General features: G+C 46.0%; 1 protein-coding gene across 3 annotated transcripts in view; it reads left to right on the top strand.

The window, feature by feature from the left end:
- The window catches only part of LOC115547797 (double-stranded RNA-specific editase 1), a 43,217-nt gene extending 23,294 nt beyond the window's left edge, over positions 1-19,923 (top strand). Inside the window, exons 2-10 of one of the 3 annotated variants that reach the window (XM_030362249.1) lie at positions 96-170; positions 4,305-5,314; positions 7,475-7,589; positions 8,030-8,198; positions 8,991-9,145; positions 10,712-10,880; positions 12,929-13,110; positions 17,119-17,297; positions 18,235-19,923. In XM_030362249.1, coding sequence (XP_030218109.1) covers positions 167-170; positions 4,305-5,314; positions 7,475-7,589; positions 8,030-8,198; positions 8,991-9,145; positions 10,712-10,880; positions 12,929-13,110; positions 17,119-17,297; positions 18,235-18,411 — 2,160 coding nt within the window. In that variant the 5' untranslated portion in view covers positions 96-166 and the 3' untranslated portion in view covers positions 18,412-19,923. The remainder of the gene's footprint in view (positions 1-95; positions 171-4,304; positions 5,315-7,474; positions 7,590-8,029; positions 8,199-8,990; positions 9,146-10,711; positions 10,881-12,928; positions 13,111-17,118; positions 17,298-18,234) is intronic. The other 2 variants (XM_030362248.1, XM_030362247.1) reach the window with 2 other exon arrangements.
- Positions 19,924-23,494: the final 3,571 nt, after the last annotated feature.

Raw genomic sequence — 23,494 nt, 5'->3', positions numbered from 1 at the left:
TGTGTGTGTGTGTGTGTGTGTGTGTGTGTGTGTGTGTGTGCGCGTCGGTGTGCATTTCTGTGTGCGTGTTTGTGTGTCTGTGTGTGTCCTCCTAGGTCGCCCTGGTTCAGAGCCAGTGAGGAACCAAGAAAAACTGTTCCCCGGAGCAGGTGTAGAGGACGAGGTCATGAGTGAGTCACCAACTTCACCTTTAATCCTCAACCACTTTTTATATCTCGCTCTTGACACTGTCTCTAAAAATATCAATAATTATAAGCCACCCCCTCCAACCCTTCCTACTTATTGTATGTCGTACTTAGTCTATGTCTTATTGTATGTCGTACATCAAAGTCTTTCCAACCCTCTCTTCTTTCAAATCTGCCCTCAAAACATACCTTTTCACAATAGCCTTCCCCACCTAACTCCCACCTTATTCTTCATGTTTAACCTCTGTTTTTCTTTTATTCCTAGTCTGTCTTAAATAGTTTTGGTAGGGCAATATGTAAAGCGTCATAGAGTACCATATTAAGCGCTATATACATTTCATTTATTATTATTATTGTTATTATTATTAGTTATAGTACTTAGCTATCTCTGTTGTTAATGGGGGTAACCTAGTGATTGTTAGTGCTTGGCACTTGGTTCTATGGTCATCCTTACTGTACCGACAGAGATATATTGTTATTTCTCTTTCTTCTGACAAATGGACTTATTGTAAGTCGCTTTGGGTAAAAATATCTGCTTAATGAATGTTAATGTAATTATAAATGCAATACTAATAATACATTAAACTAATGTATAGTGCTTTTCTAAATACTCGAAGAAGCTTTAGAGAGTCAGTGAACTCAAAATTTAAAAAAAAATTAATCAGAACGTAAATAAGTTAAAAAAGATAAAATAGGTTCAAATAAAATAGGTATCCAAAAAAACTAATATAGTTAAAAGGGGGAAGGGGAGAGAAGAGAAGGAGGTGAAAGAGATCTTGAAAAGCTGGGTTTTGAGGGCCTGTTTAAATGATGAAGTATATATATATTATATATATATATATATAATTTTTTTCCCCAAGCTTTTCGTAGGGGAGGAAATTATGGGTGTGTTCCAATTATTCGTTCCATTTTTTTTTTCCTCCGCGCCCCTTTTTTCGCGGCGGGCTAAGCTTCTAATCCGGGCGGCCGGGGTGTTTCGGCGGGGGATATCTCAGCCAGTTTTGATGACAGATTCCAAAACTTGACCCCGCGGCCCCCGACATAAACCTGTCCCAAATGCCCCCCCCCTGGGGTGTGGTTTATTTGAGCCTCCTACCCCCCCCTCTCCCCCGTCTCCCCCATCTTTCTCTTTCTCCCTCTCCCCCGTCTCCCTCTCGCTCAATCTTTCTGACCCCCCTCTCTCCCCCTCTCACTCTCCATCTTTCTGACCCTCTTTCTCCCTCTCTCTCTGAAAATAGAAATAACCTGGCCTAACGCCACCCATTCACACGTTCATGCACAAATTCATCTGTTCAGACACACATTCAACCATTCCAACCACATTCACCTATTCATACACAAATTCACCCAATCATGCACCCATTCACGCATTTGTGCACAAATTCACCCAGTCATACGCACTTTCACACATTCATACACTCATTCACACCCCGACGGTGGAGTCGACTCCTCAGGGCGACAGCCAGCCCGTCAGGAGCAGTCAGGGTGAGGCGTCTCGCTCAGTGACACCTCCACACTCGGGGATCCAACTAGCAACCTTCCGGTTACCAGCCAACCCGCTCTACCTCCTGAGCCTCAGTCTCGCACCAGTGGGGCATGACTTCCAAAGCGTCTCGCTGTATGTTTTATTAACAGGGAAAGCGCTCCGCTATCAATAAACGCTATACTTAAAATGATACGATCAATGCGCCCGAAACAAATAACCGATTTTAAAGTTTGCTTTCTTACTCAATTTAAATTGTATTTATTCTGCACGGGGGAATTGAACCAGATAGCACATTTGGCACTTAGCCCAGGCTTTGCTGGCCCGCTGTCTTTCCCCTGAGCAAACGAATGACACATTGACCTTCTTGTTTGCGTTGTTTCCCAGCAAACACTAGTAATCCATCTCCACTCTTTTCTCGCTGGCTCTCTCATTCCCCAACAGACCAGTAATCGCTGGTTTTCCCTGCTGCTGCGCTGGGTCTTAACTGGTATTGTGTGTTCATTGTGTACTCTTGTAGTGGTTGTGCGCTCTGACGGCAAGCCATAGGCCATTCTAGCTATGTCGGGGAACATTGTGACGCACTGAGCCACATTGTCCACTCCGATACACATTGTCCACACCGATACATGGACGGTGTGTAGGTACAAACACATGCTCATCTCCCCTCCCCTCCGCTGGACAGATCAGTCTACCAGTCTACCCAGTGGACCGTAGCAAATGGTGCTCATCTGTCCGTCACACATCTAGGTGGACACGCCCACTTGTGATGTTCAAAACGGCTTTTAACGGCTAATCGCACTCGCACCTGGTGTTACCTTAATATAAAGGGCACCTATTGAACCACCAGGTGTGAGTGTGATTAGCCGTTACAAGCCATTTACAAAAAAATAAGCCTCTTCCTGTGTTATAGTGACATCACAAGTGGGCATGTCCACCTAGATGTACGCTGGATAGATGAGCAACGTTTGCTACGGTCCACTGGGTACGCTGGTTATCCAGCGTACGTCTAGGTGGACACACCCACTTGTGATGTCACTAAAACACAGGAAGTGGCACTTCTCTCTCGCTCTCTTTGTCTCTCTCTCAGTCTCTCTCTCACTAGCTGTGTTCGAAATCGTTCCCTATCACCGATATAGTGCCCCATATAGGGTGCTCGCCATTTTGTAGTGGTGTTCGAATTCTCAGTGGTTAATTTCGTGCACTTAAGATACCCAAAATTTGAGTGTACATGTACCCTACATGTTACTCCCGCATACCACAATGCAATGCGGTCGTGTTTTTCCGGAGGAGGAGAAGAAGAAGCTCCGGCTTTCGTTTAGAAATGTCAACAATTTATTTGGGATTTAACATAGAAAATTTAACATTCAAAATTAATTTAAAAAAAATTTAACAAGGAAATGTTACATTCAACATAAATACAACCTCCAGCTTTCCTCGTGAGTGCTCGGTTTGTTTACATGATGTGGGCGCATCTGTCTGCATCACACAAAACCCGGCGCATTTACTGACGCAAACGACGTTTAGAAATGTTCAGCGTAGTGTCCGAATTTTCGTTTGTTCGTTCCATATATAGTGCACTATATCATGAACACTATATAGGGAATAGTGAGTGAGTGTATAGGGAACGATTTCGAACACAGCTTTTGTCTCTCTCTCCCTCTAGCTCTCTCGCTCTACATCTAGGTGTACACGCCCATTTTCAAACGGCTTGTAACGGCCTATCACACTCCCACCTGGTGGCACAATAGGGGACCTTTAAGCTACATAAACACTGCATATAGAAATCATATTCTGAGTCCTGTGTGTAACAGTCCTTAATATACAATTTAACTGTTTCTGCGATTCCTGGTAAAAGTGTTTGCAGTCGGAACTTTGTGTTTGAACCTTGTGTTTCTCCCCCACCTTGTTACAGACCTGTGAAGTTAATTCTGAGTTTCTCGACTGAGCCGTGGTTAATATATAGGGGCGTGTCTTACCTTAAGGGGGGTGTGTCTTACCTCAGGGGGGGGTGGTGACCCCTCCCCCTGTCAGGCTTTTGCTGAAGGATGTTATAAATGAGAATTTACATCATGTTCCAACCGGCTTTGGTAACAGGACATGGTGATCTGTGTTCCATAGATAGCGATAAAAATTAAAGAAATTAGGTACACTATTTGAATTAAAACAACGAAAAATAAGTCACACAAGGCCTTGAGGGTTTTATCACACACCCGAGCGGCGGCCATTTAGATTATAAAACATTTAAAACGTCCTACTCTTTTACCCTAGCTAATGATAGCATGTCGCTTGGTTAATATCAAACCCCTGTCAAGTATATTCTTTTATTTGGTTGTTTGTCTTGTGTGTTAGAACAAAAACATTGTTGGAGAGCACGGCAGCTATTTGATTGTGTTTTTTTGAAGAATAAGCATTTTTTTCGAATTTTACTAAAACTAATATTGCTTTTAACGGCACTTTAAACGACAACCGTAATCCATATTTGTATTAGCTTAAATATAAGCAACGGAACACACATCACCTGTTTAAAAAAAACAACGCAAAGAGCGAAAAAAATAAAGGAACCTTTTACAAATTCTCCGTTCACAAAATCCTCCAACAAAGGCGTCGTAAGTCACTCAATCCCGCCGCCGCAGGTTCCAGCGGCGCCGACGTCAAGGAGAACCGCAACTCCCACAACCGCCGCTTCTCCAAAGACGGTGGCGGTGTTGGGGGTGCAGCAGGGGGGGCGGGGCCTGATGGCGCCCTGCTGCCCAATGGGAAGCCCACCGGGGGCGGAGTCAACAGCAAGAAGCGCCCCCTGGAGGAAGGGAACAACGCCAGCTCCAAGTACCGACCGAAGAAACGCAAGAAGGCGCCGGGGCCGGTGCTCCCAAAGAACGCGTTGATGCAGCTGAATGAGATCAAACCCGGGCTGCAGTACAAGCTGCTGTCCCAGACCGGTCCGGTCCACGCGCCCGTCTTCGTCCTCAGCGTGGAGGTCAATGGCCAGCTGTTCGAGGGCGCCGGACCCACAAAGAAGAAGGCCAAGCTGAGCGCGGCCGAGCGGGCCTTGCGGAGCTTCGTCCAGTTCCCCAACGCGTCGGAGGCTCACCTGGCAATGGGACGCACCCTGGCGGTGCACACAGACTTTACGTCGGACCACGCAGACTTCCCTGACATGCTGTTCAATGGGTTCGAGACCGCCGTTATCGCCACGCCGACGGACGACCCCTTCCAGTTCCAGCTGCCACCGGCACCTGGAGTCAATGGTTCCTTGGGCACCGAATTCCTCTCCCCGGTTGCAAACGGACAGATTCTCGTGGGTGTTGGCGTCGCCGGTTGCGGAGGAGGCGGAGTCACGGCGGCGGCCACGCCGGCCTTCGCTCCGCCCTCGAGCGCGAAGAACCCGGTGATGATCCTCAACGAGCTACGGCCGGGTCTGAAGTACGACTTTGTCTCGGAGAGCGGCGAGAGTCACGCCAAGAACTTTGTGATGTCGGTGGCGGTCGACGCCCACAGCTTCCAGGGCTCCGCCCGGAACAAGAAGCTAGCCAAGGCGCGCGCGGCGGCGGCAGCCCTAGCGGCGCTGTTCAACGTCCAGCTGGACCAGGCGCCGTCACGGCAACCGATCCCCAGCGAGGGGCTGCAGCTGCACCTGCCCCAGGTACTGTCTGTGTTTGTGTGTGTGTGTGTGTGTGTGTGTGTGTGTGTGTGTGTGTGTGTGTGTGTGTGTGTGTGTGTGTGTGTGTGTGTGTGTGTGTGTGTGTGTGTGTGAATATCTTAATGTGTGTGTGTATCTCATTTTGTGCGGATGTGTGTGTGTGTCTTTTTCTGTGTGCGTATCAGTGGCGGCTGGTGGTTTTTAAAGTGAGGGAGGAAGGACTGCGCGCTTGGTTGCCATTGGCCTGCTTGCACTGTTGGTGTATGGTGGCATAAGAATGTGAGACTCAAGTTGTTTCAGGGTGTTTTGGTGAACTACAAAATAGCAGGGAGGGAGTTATGTGAACAAAATGTATACAAAGCCACCAGTGGCATCACTGTAATTTGAGAAGGAAAGGATGCAAAGCATATTAGTCAAATTAGGCCTACTATTGATTTGTAAAAGTAAATAAAAAAATCTGGGCCTATTATTGGGCCTATTTTTGCCCTCACTGACTGAAGTTATTTAGCTATGTTTATTTTCAGTTACAATTGCTTGTAATGCTACCAGTAAGTCATGCGTACCTAGCAAACCATGTAGCACTCACAACACTGACGTTGCCATTACTTCAAGTTCTGATGACCTTGATTTTGGGAAGTGGTCTACCTCTTTCTGAATGAATGGAATGGTTTTTGTAATAAGACGTTAACAATGTCCTCCGTTTCCAATGTTTCCATTGTGCATTTAGGATCTCGCTATCCCAGATTTCACTTGCTCTGCGTCTCTCAGACTGAGCACCGCGGCAATGCAGACCGGGATTGTTATCGACAGCGTTGCCAGATTGGGCAGATTTCCCGCCCAATGATAATTTTTCCAGCCTAACATGGTTAAAAGTAGCCCAATTGGGTGGGAAATCTGACCAATCTGGCAACACTGCTCAACATCCAGGGATCCTGCTTATTGGTTCATAGCGCAGACGGATAGATTTTTGCGCGAATCAGACCCCTTAAGGTCCCACCCACTCAGAGGAGGATTTTCCTCCTCTCTCCCATTGAAACCCATGTTATCCACCGGCCGCCAGTACTTTCGGGAAAATTAATGGGAGTGAACGGCGGCGGAGGGAGGACGTTCCTCCCTGAGGTAATTGTCAATAGGCGATAGGGGGTGCTAATGTCCCTTTACCCAGGGAAACGAACATTATATATTCAAAGGCAATAAAGTAGTCATATTTAAGGGCATTAATTCATTACAATAGTCATGGGCAATCTAAATTCTTTATTCTCAACAATGTTAGGGAGGATCTTCCTCCCTCTCCTCAATGGAGAAGCCTCCACTGGTGCGTATACATGTGTGTGAATGACTGTGTGTGTGTGTGTGTGTGTGTGTGTGTGTGTGTGTGTGTGTGTGTGTGTGTGTGTGTGTGTGTGTGTGTGTGTGTGTGTGTGTGTGTGTGTGTGTGTGTGTCTTTTTCTGTGTTTGTGAATATCTCAATGTTTGTGTGTATGTCTTTGTGTGTGTATACATGATTGTGAATATCTCAGTGTGTGTATGTACATGTGTGTGAATATCTTTGTGTGGTTGTGTGTCTGTGTTTGCGCATGCGTGCTATCTTAATTAACATCACCGCTGAGTGCAATTCAAACAGCAGCATAGATTATACACGTCTTTCCCCTGGCGGCTGGTTTCAGTTGGCAATCCGAGACTGAAACCTTCACAATCTAACACAAATGAATGTGTCTATGAATGGGTGAATGTGTGTATGAATTGGTGAATATGTGTATGAATTGGTGAATGTGTGTATGCATGGGTGAAATCGTGTATGAATGGGTGAATTTGTGTATGAATGGGTGAATGGGTGCATTAATGGGTGAATGCATGTTTGAATGGGTGAATGTGTGTATGAATGGATGGGTGTGTGTATGCATGGATGAAGGTGTGCATGAATGGGTGAATGTGTGCATGAATGGGTGAATGTGTGCATGGATGGGTGCGTGATTGTGTGTATGAATGGGTGCAATAATGGATGAATGGGTGCAATAATGGGTGGATGTGTGTATGAATGGGTGAATATGAATTGGTGAAAGTCAGGCAATATTGTACAGCGCTTTGGATAAAAGCGCAATATGAATGCAGTCCATTTAGCGTGAACGTTTATCGTGTTCTACCGTTTCCGAACTCTCTCAGGTCCTCGCGGACGCCGTGTCGCGTCTCGTCGTGGACAAGTTCAGCGAGCTGACGGACAGCTTCACCTCGCCCCACGCGCGGCGGAAAGTTCTGGCCGGCGTCGTCATGACGACAGGTAATGTCTTGTGGTATTTTGGTTTTTCTTTTTCCCTGATCACTTTCTTTTTGAATTTTGTCGGAAAATGCTAAAAATTCTAAAAATTTATAGCAACGATTTTAAGGTTCTGTATAGTTCGATGTTACAGCATGGCGACGAATCCTATGAATGAATGTCGGACGGCGGTAAATCGATAAATATTGTAGTTTCTGTAAGATTTTTTTACGTCAAAATCTGTAATCAATGACCGATTTTTGTGGCTTAATTCAGGGGATTTCCGTGAATTTACAACAAAATCCGAAAGAAATTACTGACCTTTGTCATTCCATTCTGTGGAAATCCATCAAAATCCGTTACAAATAAAAAATTTCAGTCTGATAATTCACTCACTCAAACAGATACACACAAACATAGACACTCAAGTCACTTTACGTTAACCCGTTCCCATTCCCATCCAGGCGCGGATGTGAAGGAGGCGCAGGTGATCTGCGTTGCCACGGGAACCAAGTGCATCAACGGCGAGTACATGAGCGACCGCGGCCTCGCGCTGAACGACTGCCACGCTGAGATCGTAGCACGCCGTTCCCTGGTGCGGTTCCTGTACGGACAGCTGGAGGCCCTGATCAGGTGAGACACACACACAGATACACACACAGAGACACACAAAGAGACACACACAGAGACACACACCTGTACGGACAGCTGGAGGCCCTGATCAGGTGAGACACACACAGATACACACACAGAGACACACACCTGTACGGCCAGCTGGAAGCACTACTCAGGTGGGTGCACGCACAATACATTACACACACATAGACACACACACACACAAAGAGACACACAGATACACATAGATAGCTACACACACATGCACACACAGATAGACACACACACATATATACATACACACACACAAAGATTCACATAGAGACACACACACACAGATACAGACGCACACACATATACGTAAACACCCATCTCACACACACACACACACACACACACACATACACTCAATCGTAGGCACGCACACATGTAGACACACACACACACACACACACACTCACAGATACACATGGTCCCTCATACGGCAACCTGAAAGCCTTCCTCTGGTGAGACACACACAAATACACACAGTCACTCACTCACTCACTCACAAACTTACCGTGTGTGTGTGTGTGTGTGTTTGTGTGTGTACGCCTGCCTGCTTGTGTGTGTGTGTCTGTCTACATGTGTGCGTGCCTACGTCTGAGTGTATGTGTATGTGTGTGTGTGTGTGTGTGTGTGTGTGTGTGTGTGTGTGTGTGTGTGTGTGTGTGTGTGTGTGTGTGTGTGTGTGTGTGTGTGTGTGTGTGTGCATGCCCGTATGTGTGTGTATGTGCACCTGTGTGTGTGTGTGTGTGTGTGTGTTGTCAGCAGCAGTAGCCCGTCCCAGCAGGCGTTGGTGTTCTCCCGCTGCGACGCGGCCCCCGGCTTCAGGCTGAAGGAGCAGGTCCAGTTCCACCTCTACATCAGCACCTCCCCCTGTGGAGACGCCCGTATCTTCAGCCCCCACGAGACCAGCGTGGAGGGTCAGTGGGGACCAGTACATCTCACGCCACCCCCAGTACACTACACACCACCACCACCACTACCACCAAAACCAGTACACCTCGCACCACCACCAGTAAACCCTAGACATACAGATCCAGTACATCATACACCACAACATCTTCCACGAGACCAGCGGGTCATTACACCTCATAGCACCACCACAACCAGTTCACCTCAGAACACCACCACCACCACTCCCAGTACACCTCACACCACCACAACCAGTTCACCTCAGAACACCACCACCCGTACACCTAAGACCACCACCATCACCAGTACACCTCACACCACCACAACCAGTACACCTCACACCACCACCACCACCAGTACACCTCACACCACCACCACCAGTACACCTCAGACCACCACCACCACTACCACCAGTACACCTCACACCACCACCACCAGTACACCTCAGACCACCACCAACACCACCACCACCAGTACACCTCACACCACCACCAACACCACCAGTACACCTCAGACCACCACCACCAGTACACCTCAGACCACCACCACCAGTACACCTCAGACCACCAACACCACCAGTACACCTCAGACCACCACCAACACCAACACCACCAGTACACCTCACACCACCACCAACACCACCAGTACACCTCAGACCACCACCACCAGTACACCTCAGACCACCACAACCAGTACACCTCAGACCACCACCACCAGTACTCCTCAGACCACCACCACCAGTACACCTCACACCACCACCACCAGTACACCTCACACCACCACCACCAGTACACCTCACACCACTACCAGTACACCTCACACCGCCACCACCACCAGTACACCTCACACCACCACCACCAGTACACCTCACACCACCACCACCAGTACACCTCACACCACCACCACCACCAGTACACCTCACACCACCACCACCAGTACACCTCACACTCACACAACCACCACCAGTTCACCTCACACCACCACCACCAGTACACCTCACACCACCACCACCACCAGTACACCTCACACCACCACCACCACCAGTACACCTCACACCACTACCAGTACACCTCACACCACCACCACCACCAGTACACCTCACACCACCACCACCAGTACACCTCACACCACTACCAGTACACCTCACACCACCACCACCACCAGTACACCTCACACCACTACCAGTACACCTCAGACCACCACCACCACCAGTACACCTCACACTCACACAACCACAGGGCACCTCACGATACGCGTCACATGGTCTGACATAAAGTTGCAAAATAAATTCTTACATTTTTTTTTTTTATGGGAAAATATTATATCGATAGTTTGCACCAGTTTATCGACTCTCGTATCGCACGAAGAAGGGCGAGGATATATCGCTGTGCCCCACTTGTAACGGCTGATCACACTCACACCTGGCGCATAATATCAATCATTTTCGGCAGCTAAAATAACTTGCGACCCGAAAAATGATTAACGTCCGTTTCTCTGTGTGAAAAAACACAGTCTACATCAAAAGTACATCACCCCTTAACCCTGACCTCAACCCACTGTCCCGATGTCCCCAGACCAGGGGGACCGACACCCCAACAGGAAGGCCCGGGGCCAGCTGAGGACCAAGATAGAGTCCGGGGAGGGCACCATCCCGGTCCGGACCAGCAACACCATCCAGACCTGGGACGGGGTGCTGCAGGGGGAACGCCTGCTCACTATGTCCTGCAGCGACAAGATCGCCAGGTGAGCTCTGTCAAAATAAAAGCCCCTCTGTGGTGTGGTTTAGGGGTGCGTGTTTCGTTTACATTTCTTTGTGTGCGAACGTGCGCATGAATGGGTGAACGTGAGTATGAATTGGTGAACGTGAGTATGAATGGGTGAACGTGAGTATGAATGGGTGAACGTGAGTATGAATGGGTGAACGTGAGTATGAATTGGTGAACGTGAGTATGAATGGGTGAACGTGAGTATGAATGGGTGAACGTGAGTATGAATGGGTGAACGTGAGAATGAATGGGTGAACGTGTGTATTAAAGGTGTGTTTTAAATTGCAAACCGGCCTCGGTTTGTCAAGCTTCAATCAAAGAGCCCCCCCCTCTCCCCTCCCAGGGGCCACAATTTTTTTCTCAAATTTTTTAAAAGTCATACTGCAGCATATACCGCAAGAAGAAAACTCTTGAAATGTTGAGGTATGGTTAGCAAAACCCCCAATACCCATAAACCCGAATTTGTGATACTGCACGCAAAGGTGGCGCTATTGTAAAAAAATCATGAATTAGGCTTATTTCTCCTTACTAGATTGACCTGGACTCAAAATTCTTTCATCATATTGATCTCTAAAATCAGATGCATCTTTTTCACCCTGCTCTTTTGCTTTAAAAGTGTTTACTTTTCCCCCAATTTCCTAGAAAAGCCAAACGTCCACAGTCTCAACCCATTTTGCCTATATTACCATTTTGTTATTGTGTAACTACCATACAGCTATCATTAGATGGATACCATTATCAGTGCACATTTTCAGATCTGTACTCTTTAAGAAAGCCCTTAATTCTCTTGTATGCTTGGAGCTTTCTTGATGTTGTGTACTTATCAATCGACATTTTCAGGGTGTGAATGAGGCTTCTTGCAGGTCAGGAATGTCAGTGGCTCAATGGGATAATGCTGTCTACTGGGGATTCTTAGGTTGAGAGTTCGAGTCCTGATTAGAGCACTACGAACAAGCTGAATATGACTTTCTGTCATTACCACTCATTTAAGAAGCACAACATTGAACAGCAATTCAACAAACAATGAAATTCATCAGGCAGTCAACATTCCAGCTCATTAGGAACCAAGAATCGGTCTGCCAAGACACAGTGTGGCATTAGGGGGAACTTCTTCATTAACAATTTTTCCTTCATAATTAACTCATATTTATATTTCTTCCGTTAGTGTTCTTGACTACAAATGTTTAATTTCCCCAGAATTTCGAAGATTTTTCAGGTATATGCTTTGAAGAAAGCCCTTAATTTACTTGAGTATGCTTTGAGTTTTCTGGATGTTGTGTGCTTATCAATAGACAATTTTATCATTTGAATGAGGCTGCAGTTCAGGTTTATAAGTGGAACATCTTTCCTTAAATATGACAATTATAGGTTATGTTTGTATATCTTCCATTAGTTTGTTCTTGACTTTTGATTTTGCTCGGACCCGGTTAACCACTGCTCGCAGTTATATTTTTTTTATTGAAATTCATGTATGTCGGAAAAGTGCTACAACAGCTCAGCAGCAGTGGAAAACCCAGGATAAGATACAATACAATATACAAAGAACTAATTTAAACAAAAATAGACGCTAAAGTAAAGCCAACAGAAAAAACAAAAACAGACGGTATAAACAATATAAAGTGTAAATTATAAATGATACTTTGACGTGTATACCTATAGTGAAGCTTCATTTCACGTAGGGTAACTGTTAGCTTAGCTTACTGGTAGCTTAGCTCAGTGTTGGCTCAGTAGCTTTTCATCCAGCCCTAACACCTCTCTCCCCTCTCCTCCCCCTCTCTCCTCTCTCCCCTCTCCTCCTTTCATCCTTTCCCCTTTTACCCCTCTCCTCTCCCCCCTCTCTCGCTTCTCTACTCTACCCTCTCCTCCCCCTCTCTTCACTCTCCCCTCTGCTCTCCCCTCTCCTCTCCTCCCTCCCCTCTCCTCTCTACCCTCTCTCCTCCCTCCTCCCACTCCCCTCTCCTCCCCCTCTCCTCCTCTCCTCCCCCCTCCCCCCTCTCCCCTCTCGTCCCTCTCGTCCCCTGTCAGGTGGAACGTGGTGGGCTTCCAAGGCTCTCTCATGAGCTACTTCACGGAGCCGCTATACTTCTCCAGCCTGATCCTGGGCAGCCTGTACCACGCGGACCACCTCTCCAGGGCCATGTACCAGAGGATCACTGACATAGAGGACCTGCCCAGCCCCTTCGCCCTGAACCGGCCTCTGCTCAGCGGTCAGCCCCCACACCACACCGTACACAGGAGACACAACGCGCAGAACACACAACTAGGGCTGGGCGATATATCGATATTTAAAATATATCGATATTTTTTCAAACGCGATATGAAACGAGACCATATCGTCAATATCGATATAATTTAATTTGCGTTGAAATTACAGCACATTTGTTCCAAATAACACCAGTTTCGAACCGCCCCTGCCGCCTGCTATTTCGTAACTCTGCTTATGTCTCTCCCGCTCTGCCTCCGGCTCACACACAGGGCCCTATCTTGCATCCGGCGCAAGTGACTTAGTCACTGGCGCATGTGTCGTTGCTAGTTTACAACTGGCGCAGAGCGTTCTTTTCCCACCACCGCCACTCGCCGGTAAATTAGGGATTGATCATGCGCCCCAAGGGGCGGTTCGGCGGAAGGAGGAGGCGTGTTCTGGCGCAAACGGTATTTTGCCGTTTCTGAATACCATTGCGCTACTGACCAGGAAATACCTGGTTTAAAGTCACTGGCGCGTTGTTCAGATGCTATTTTAAGGGCGCATGCATACATGCGCATGCGATGCATACGGATTGCTTGTGCACCTCGCGCATACACTTTGCTTCACCCATCTACCTAGCCGCACATTCTTGGTAAATTATTTGGGAAAGAACAGCTGATGCAGCGGTAATAAGTTGTACTTTTAAATCAATGCATCTGCAAACACCGTACAGCAAACACATATTTTCTTGACACAGACATCGTGTAGGCCTACATGCCCATAACTTTTAGGATTGATGAGTATTTGATCGTGAAAAACATTGTTTTACCGCGAGTGAGTGTTAAAAAGAATGAATGAATGCGGGCGCGCGTGTGTGCTCTGTTTAAACACACGCAAACTAAACACGTAACGCATAATACAATCAATGGCAATGTCTATTACCGCGGGGACACATGCATATTAGGATAGCATACAATACTGATAAGAAACAATGTTTATAATGTATTGCGTATATCATTAAATAGAACCACAGTTACCGCATATCATATGTTATATCATATACGTTTTCTTTGCCGAAATTTATTTGAGGACTCAGTATTTCTGAAGTTGTGGAAGAAAACCCCTTATTCCATGTGTGAATTATGCCATATTATTTGGCAATAAACTGAGCCATTTGCAGTTTGAAATTCATGTGCATCTGTCTCATCGGAGACTGCAGACGCGCTGTCAAAATATCAACTTGTCCGATTCAAATGCGCTCATGGCTCTTAAAGGGGATGGGAGCTGGCACTCTCATTGGTTTGTTGGACGTTACGCCCAAACCACACCTACGGGTAACTAGGCTGCTTCAGACCAACCCTTTTGACACCTGCGCGGCGACGCAAGTGTCATTCATCCGCCTGTAAAATAGCGATAAGGCCGTAGAACCGCCCACAAAGCTACTTGCGCTTTGCGCTTCCCACTTGCGTTTCAGACCGTTAAAATAGGGCCCACACAGTCTCTGCCTGCCCCCCCCCCCCCCCCCCTCCACTGACTCACGTCACTTTTTGAAACATGAGCCGTGTTCGAAAACGTTCACTATTCATTGGGTATTTTAAGTGCACTATATTGTGCATGAAATTAACCACTGAGAATTCGAACACCACTACAAAATGGCGAGCACCCTATATAGTGCACTATATCCGTGATAGGGAACGATTTCGAACACAGCTATGCAGGGCTGGATTAACAAATCATAGGCCCCTGGGCACAAATGTCTGAAGGCCCCCCCCCCCCCCCCCCCCCCCCTCCCCGAAAAAAATCTGGAAAAAAAAATTCTATATATTTTTTTTATCATTATTATTTTAACGGCTAAACGCCTGTTGTCTTTCACTTTTTTTTTTTGTCTTTTAGCGAAACCACTCAGTTGATGTCTCATCATGTCTGTGACTGTCAATTTTTCATCTCTACCGCGTTTTTTTTTTTTCACCATAGGTGGACTGGCTCAATTGACAGGTTATGGGAGGGGGGTTAACTGTCACATTAGGCCACTATATTGTTCAGAATCATTATATTGCTGTTCTTATGACATTCTTTTTAATAATGAATTTTAAATGAATACCCTATTTAATAATACCATGTATAACTATTTTAAGAGTACAAACATTCATAAAAAATAAATAAATAAAAAAAAAGTTTCTTTCGTGTGGTGCCCCCCCACTGGCTGGGAATGGTTGGGGCCCCTGGGCACAGTGCCGTGGGCCCTAATGGTAGATCCGGCCCTGCAGCTATGGAGTCCGCCTGCGCATGCAGCTCCGAGGAGCTTGTTTGCAAGCGAAAGACCAACGGCTCCATAGTATGGAAATGGTTTGGATATAAGTTGTCTGACGAATTACAAAATCACGTAATTTGTGGAGTGTGCTTAAAAACTGTCGCAACCAAAGGGTTGCAATTCTGTCCATAATATTCCGGAGGTGCACACAGCTTTTGGCCGTGATATTATGTATTATAATGTTCTCAAATACGAGGCGGAGGCAGTGTCTAGTCCACGGTTTATTCAACGATCAAACTGTATTCAATTCTGAACGGTAGGAATATTAATTGTAAATCGAAACGGTAGGTAGCTATAGTAATAACGGTAACTCCACAGTAACTTCAAGGTTTCTCACTCCGCGAGACCCAAACATAAAACATTAAAGGTCCCATGACATGAAAATCTCACTTTATGAGGTTTTCTAACATAAATATGAGTTCCCCTAGCCTGCCTATGGTCCCCCAGTGGCTAAAACTTGCGTTTGGTGTAAAACGAGCACTAGCTGTTCTGCTCGCCTTTAAAAAACGGAGGCTCAAGCGCGCTGATTTGGAATGTCTTGGTCTGTCAGTCACAAAGCATCTAAGCTCCTCCCCTTACTCTGCCTGGCCCGCCCAGAGACGTTGGCCCGCCAATGAGACACAACCGTGCGAGCGCCACATGTGTGTGTGAACACACACACTGTACGCAAGTGTTTCTTGTCGGTTCTTTGACGTCTCTTGTATTTCCACAACGAGACTGTATTGGGGGTTATCTGAGCCATGGTTGAGAAGGAATTGGGGGAAAGGAACTTTGGCTTTGACTCGCTGAAATACATGAACTGCGACATGCCTCCCGTGTGTTCTAGAATATTTACAGAACACGGCTAAAGGCTATGTGCGCCTCGCCATTGCGATACATCCACTGTAAACAGAGCGCATGGTGCCGTGGCTGCACGGCAGAATTTCGGGAACGTCTTTGAATACTGTGTTAGATGCCCACTAATACCTATATTAAAGAATACATAAAATAGCATGTCATGTCCGCCCCCCCCACGCAGTCGTTACGATTCATAATATTTCGGAGGCGCACAAAGCTTTTGGCCGTGATGTTATATATTATAATGTTCTCTAATACGAGGCGGAGGCAGTGTCTAGTCCACGGTTTATTCAACCATCAAACTGTATTCAATTCCGAACGGTAGAAATAGTAATATCAAATCTGCGCACGGAGCGCACGGAGCGCACGGAGCGCGCCCCCCCCCCCTTCGACAAATATCGATATTTATCTTATATCGATATTCTGCTTGAAGATATCGAGATATGACTTTTGGTCCATATCGCCCAGCCCTACACAGAACGCACACAACACAGAACACAACACAGTACAACGCACAGACAACATAACATTGAACATGCACCGCGCAGAACATAGAACACACAGCGCACAGAGTCCACGGAGAAAGAACGATCGCGTTATATTTGTCGGGAAATTAACAGAACGTTGTTTAGCTCACTTTAGCTCAAGGCACCAAAAAGCTACAGTGAAACTTAATTTAAGTTAGAGTTACTGGTAGCTTAGCTCACCGGTTTTATGTCTTTACGCAAATTATCTTGTTAAACTTTTCGATTCCTTTTTTTCCCTTTCTAAAAGAAAGAGGTAGGTGTTTTCCAACCTCTTCAGTTATCCTCGCCGACAAATCACTTCACAAACTAAATAACTCCCTCGAGTCTAAGATTCCCCCCCCTCCTTCCCCCACAGGGATCAGCAACGCGGAGGCCCGTCAGCCGGGCAAAGCCCCCAACTTCAGCATCAACTGGACGCTGGGCGACCAGGGGCTGGAGGTGATCAATGCCACCACAGGGAAGGACGACTTGGGCCGGCCCTCACGCCTCTGTAAACACGCCCTCTACGGACGCTGGGTCAACCTGACCGCCAAGGTGGGCTCGCATCCCCCCACACAAAGCTTCATTATCTTTTTTTTTTTTTTTTTTTTTACGGGACAGAAGATACAGAAACAAACAACAACTATAAAGAAATATGGACACACAAAAAACAGAGATACACCAACAAACAACAACAATAAAGACCTATGGACACAAAAATACCAGAAGGTACACAAACAAATATCAACAACATTAAAGTCATATGGACACACAAAAAAACATAGATACAACAACAAACATCAACAACAGTAAAGACATACGGACACACAATAAACAAAGGTACACCAACAAACATCAACAACAATAAAGACATGTGTGCCCTGTACTACGAACCTCGATTAGTTGGTTAGCGAGGTATGTTGTGCTCAAAGCCTGGGTTAGCTGGGACACGAAAGTCGATCTCTTTTAGTGTCGCTGTAACACCATGGTGACTTTTGGTGCGTTTCCACTGCAGGGCTAGTCAGCTAGTCACACCCACTCAGAGAACGACTTTCCTCCTCTCTCCCATTGAACCCTGTGTTATTCACCGGCCGCCAACACTTTCGGGAAAATGAATGGGAGTCAATGGAGGCTGAGGGAGGAACGTCCTCCCTGAAGTAATTGTCAATAGGCGATAGGGGGTGCTAATGTCCCTTTACCCAGGGAAACAAACATTGCACATACAAAGGCATTAAAGTAGTCATATTTAAGGGCATTAATTCATTACAGTAGTCTGAGCAATCTACATTTTCTATTCTCAACAATGTTAAGGAGGATTTTCCTCCCTCTCCTCACTCGAGAAGCCTCCACTGGTGCATACATGAAGTGGCAGTCATTTTACCAGATTTTCTTTTGAGGTTTTCTACGTTTTTCTGGCATTTTACTGGCATTTTTGCAGCATTTTCCCGTCTGTTTTCTTTCAACCTCTCTTTCTCTCCCCTTCCTCCCTCAGCTCTCCACTGCGCTGCGGATCCGGACGAGCACGCCAGCCACGTACCATGACAGCAAGCAGGCGGCCAGCGAGTACCAGGCGGCCAAGCAGGCGCTCACCAAGGCCTTCCACAAGGCCGGGCTCGGCGCCTGGGTCAAGAAGCCCACCGAGCAGGACCAGTTCACCCTCGCCACCTAAGCCAACCGCCCAGACTCTGCACTACGGAGCTCCAGGCTACGAACTTTAAAGATTTATTTTTGCATTTTTTATGCTTTATGATAGAGTGAGATCAAGAAGAAGGTATGGAAGATGCAAAAAATGACTACGGGCAGGATTGGAACCTGTGTTGCTGTGTTCGGGACTGAGGCTATATGGGACTACTGAGAGACTACCAACTTTAAAGATTTATTTTTGCATTTTTATTCTTTATGATAGAGTGAGATCGAGAGGGATTTGTGGGAGATAGAGGAGAGGAAATGCAGCAAAGGACCGCAACGATTGGAACCCGGGTCTCTGCATTCAGGACTGAGCCGTTATGGTACGCGCTCTACCTGCTGAGCCACCGGGGTCCCCAAGAAACGACTGACTTTACGTCATTGTGTCGTCGCACAGCTCGTCATGTCCAATCCAACTACCGATTTCTCTTGGACTACCGATTCATCGGGAGATTACCGATTTATCTGGGACTACCGATTTATCCGGGACTACTGTTTTCTCTGGGAATTTACGATTTCGGAAGTAATTAATAATTGTGCTTTCGGAAAAAATTACAGAAAGGGGGACGGATGGTGAAGTCTCTGGTTGTGTGCGTCTGGGGTGTAGTTGATGTGCAAAGTATAAACTCTTGGCAGATTTAAAGGTCCCATGGCATGAAAATCTCACTTTATGAGGTTTTGTAACACTGGGGGACCATAGCTACAACTTGCGTTCGGTGTAAAACGAGCACTAGGTGTTCTGCTCGCCATTGAAGAACTGAGGCTCAAGCGCGCTCATTTTGAATGTGGTCCCATATGTCGTCATAAAGGATCTAAGCTCCTCCCCTTTCTTTGCCTAGCCCGTCCAGAGAATTTGGCCCGCCAATGAGAAACGGCCGTGCGAGCGCCACATGCGTGTGTGTGATTACACACACTGTAACACAAGTGTTTGCTGTTGGTGTTATGGCGCATAACACGTCGGCTCTTTGACTTCTCTTGTATTTCCACGAGACTGTAGTTGGGGTTAACTCAGCCATGGTTGAGAAGGAATTGGGGGAAAGGAAATTTGGCTTGACTCCCTGAAGTACGAACTGCGACCGGCCGCCGGTTTCCGCAAGGCACCACCGCCGCAAAGCACCACCGTCCGGCAGCGGGCAGCCGGCAGCAGGCAGCGTGCGGTTTAGTCTACTTCAGATTGATGTGGAAGTGGAAGAACCAGAGCCGACAAAGTCGTTTGTGATTCATAATATCGTCTGGAGGCGCACACAGCTTTTGGCCGTGATAATATGTATTATATGATATAGATATCTCAGCCATGGTTGAGAATGAATTGGAGGAAAGGAACTTTAGCTTTTCCCTGAAGTACATGAACCATGACATGGAGGTGAAAGGGATTGTTGCGAATGTCTCCTGCTTGCGCCCTGCTTCCCGCTGCCAAGGGACCACCGCCTCGGTGCTGCAGAAGGCGGTGGTGCCTAAGCGCTGACCGCTGCCGAGGCGGTGGTCCCTCGGCAGCGAGGCTCCGGCAGGAGACAACCACGGTCAACAATCGCGGGCAACAATCCCTTTCTCCTCCATGTCGTCGTTCAGCCTACTTCAGATTGATGTCGACGTGGAAGAACCAGAGACGTCCGAGAACCCGACGCGGTGCGACTGGCTCGTAGTAGCTGTAATTCTGCACCACGGCAGAATTTCGGGAACGTCTTCAAATACTGTGTTTGGGGCCTATATCTATATTAAAGCATCCATAAAGTAGCATGCCATGGGACATTTAATTATTTTATTGTTATTTAGTCCTTTTTTTTGTTTTTCTTTCTTTGTTCTGTCATGTTGTACTCACCTCCCTGTTCCTTGGACAGCACTTGGTATTTAATGTGAATCTTGATTTGTAGACGTCAATGAATTATGCAACTTTATACGAACGAACGCAAGTGTACATTCTAAAATATTTATTGGGCGGCAGCGGGGGTTGATGACAGACAGCGACAGTTCCCATGTTGTCAAAGTTGATCGGCACACAGGATGGAGTGAGTACAGTCATTGCGCACGTACAAATGTACCCAAACTCCGAGGAAGATCCGACAGGTTTGTGGTAAAGATCTAATTCCCTTCCTTAATTTGGTCTGCTGCTCTTTTTCCGACCATGTACCTCCTGTTGGCATACGATTATAGAATTTGCTCTGCCATAATAGTGACGATATCACATTCAAACCGGTAATGCGATGCTGCATCGGTAACAACACAAGGTTGTGCTTTCTTCAAAATGTGTGCAAAATTATGAAATTATCCTGTGATTGTCCAAGAACAGAGACGTACCACTCACGTATTTGCTGCTGCAAACGACCAATAGCATGACTACCTGCGTTTCGGATCGGACGTGTGCATCATTGTCGTCGTCGATCCCCCACCGTTAAATGTCCTGTTTCCTGTTTTCTCTTTCCTCTTTCCTGGCCCTGTTGCACTAGTATAAAGGTACCAGCAAACCCCTATGCAATGAATTAACTGTTCTGAGCCTGTGAAATTCAAAATAGTATTCCTTTTTATTTATTTTTTTACATTTTTCCCTTTTAGAATTTATTTTCTTTCCTTTCGAAGCAAATATCATCCATATGCAGCCCGTGAACCACAGCAGAAAACCAAACCAAACTGTTGTCGACATATCCCCCCCCCCCCACACCCCCTACACTGTATCGCTTTGCACCCAAATTGATCCACAAATGTCTTTTTTAAAAACGCTTTTGTTGTTGTTTGTAAATCCTCTCCCTTGTGCATTTACTTCCGAAGAGAGAACTCAATCATTCTCACCATCTCATTAATCTTCACCAAAGATGATGTCAGCATCCGTGTGAGAGACAAAACCTTTTTTTATATATATATATATATATATATATATATATATATATATATATATGTATATATACACATTCCAATCATTTTTAATATCCGCACAAAATCTCTCAGTTTGCGTTGGGATTTCGGAACAGCGGTTGTGTTTTAATGTATTTATCTGTTATTTGTGAGTGATTGCGTGTTGGTGAAGTGTTGTGTGTTTTTTTTGTTATCGTTCACTTATTCGGGCCCCGGACTAAAACACTCGAGAATAATAGGCCTATCACAAAATTCTGAAAACTGTGTTTTCCGTAGCACCGTCTCTTCACCTGAGTGAAGTTTTTTTGTTAAAGCTTCGTTTAAGTCGATATTTCTGATCTGCGTTCCTCTTTAAACGTTACCCTTTTATATAAACGTTTCATTTTACACCTGTTGAAAGTCTAAACTGACCCTCCAGCCTCAAATATTTCTCAAAATAATTTGACCTCCACCTGTACATAATTAATAAGATGTAACCTTCTGTTTCCTTTTGATGTAAATCAACGTAAATCTCACGATATATCGATCCTGAAGCTATTTTGAATGTCTTCTCTTTGTTGTCTTGTGGATGATGTTGCGTGAACAAATGTGTGTGTGTGTGTGTGTGTGTGTGTGTGTGTGTGTGTGTGTGTGTGTGTGTGTGTGTGTGTGTGTGTGTGTGTGTGTGTGTGTGTGTGTGTGTGTGTGTGTGTGTGTTGGTCATGTTTGTTGGTCACGGGTTTGCAAGGGTAGGGCAGCCCTACTGCGTTTTAAGCAGCGACGAGGTAGAACAGTTTTAATCAGTTGGACTTCCACTTAAGCTGGGGTGAATGACTTGGGTTGGAGATATAGGTGGCTGGGAGGGCGTTTCTTGTCATTTCTATGCTTATCTCAGGATTGATCCCCACCTGGAACGTGTAGGCTTTTTTGGTACAAATATCAGAGTATTTGGGTCCCCGCCACACACCTCATCGGAATAGGGCCTCTTTTGCTTACAATCGATACTTTAATCACGCTGAAAGGTAAAGAGATGTAGGCTACCGGAATAATCTGATATTTTTGTTATGTTGTAAGTGAAGCTCCAGGTCTGAAACATTTGCTAAAGAGTTAGCCGGGGACAAAGCTAAGCTAAGCATCTCAATGGCAAGACTACAAGACGGTAGGGGGGGGGGGGGGGGCTGACGGAGTTCGGAGACATCTTGAGTAGGCCTACGAGCCGCCGGCTGGTACGCCTTGCGGTTGAGTCGCCATCACCCCCCCTCCCCAAGGTCTGTGAACACATGGAGCACGCTGCATGAGCCATCACTGTAAAGCATGTGGAAAAAAAAAAACTGCATTCAATAAACACAAAATGACTGACATGAAAAAAATACAAAATAATAAAGAGGATGTTAATCTCCGATCCGGAGATTTGAATGAAGTTCTGATTATATATTTATTGTGTGGTGTTTTTTGTTGGTTTGTGCAGCAGAGGGACAATTTTGGGGGGTGCTGCTCACTAAACGAGATGGGGTCGGCTATGTTCAGGGGGTAGAGTTGGTTGACTGGTGACCGGAGGTTGCTGTTTCGATCCCTGGCAACACATAGCTAGAGTGTCGAGGTGTCCCCGAGCATATCAGCTTTATCAGTAGTCATGATAAAAACATACGAGATAACACTGTCGTCTTTTATCTGTCGCCGTCAAAAAAACCTAAGGGGTGTTTTTCACAGAAAACCAGAGGGGGAACATTGTAATTTCTCCGTCAAATAAATCATAAGGGGTAATGCTGTCGTTTCTTATCAATCGTCATTAAACATAAGGGTCACATTAGTTTTCTATTGGTCGTCATTAAAAAAAACAAGGGGTAACACTGGTTTTTATTCAATCGTCATTAAAAATTAAGGGTAACACTAGTTTTATATCAGTCGTCATGAAAAAAAACATAAGGGGTAACTACATTTTTAATTACATTTTTAATCGGTCGTCATCAAATAAAACGTAAAGGGTAACACCGTCGTTTTTTATCAGTCGCGGGCGATCCTTTGTCAACGTGTCACATGGTAGCAGTAGCCGTCTCGCTACCCTCTTATCTACGACCGGCGTATCTTAAAGGGCATGGTGCAGGTTTCTATTTTCTTCTTTTCTGGCAATTTTCTAGTTGGTAATAAACATTTAAACAATTATCCATTGTATTTGATGTTGTAGGGTATCACAAAATATAAATATTAGGAAAAGTAGGTGATATATTAGTGGTTATTAG

This window comes from Gadus morhua, chromosome 7 (genome assembly GCF_902167405.1).
Source record: "Gadus morhua chromosome 7, gadMor3.0, whole genome shotgun sequence".
In the NCBI taxonomy this organism is placed as follows: domain Eukaryota; kingdom Metazoa; phylum Chordata; class Actinopteri; order Gadiformes; family Gadidae; genus Gadus; species Gadus morhua.
This window is presented reverse-complemented; position numbering and strand designations above follow the sequence as displayed.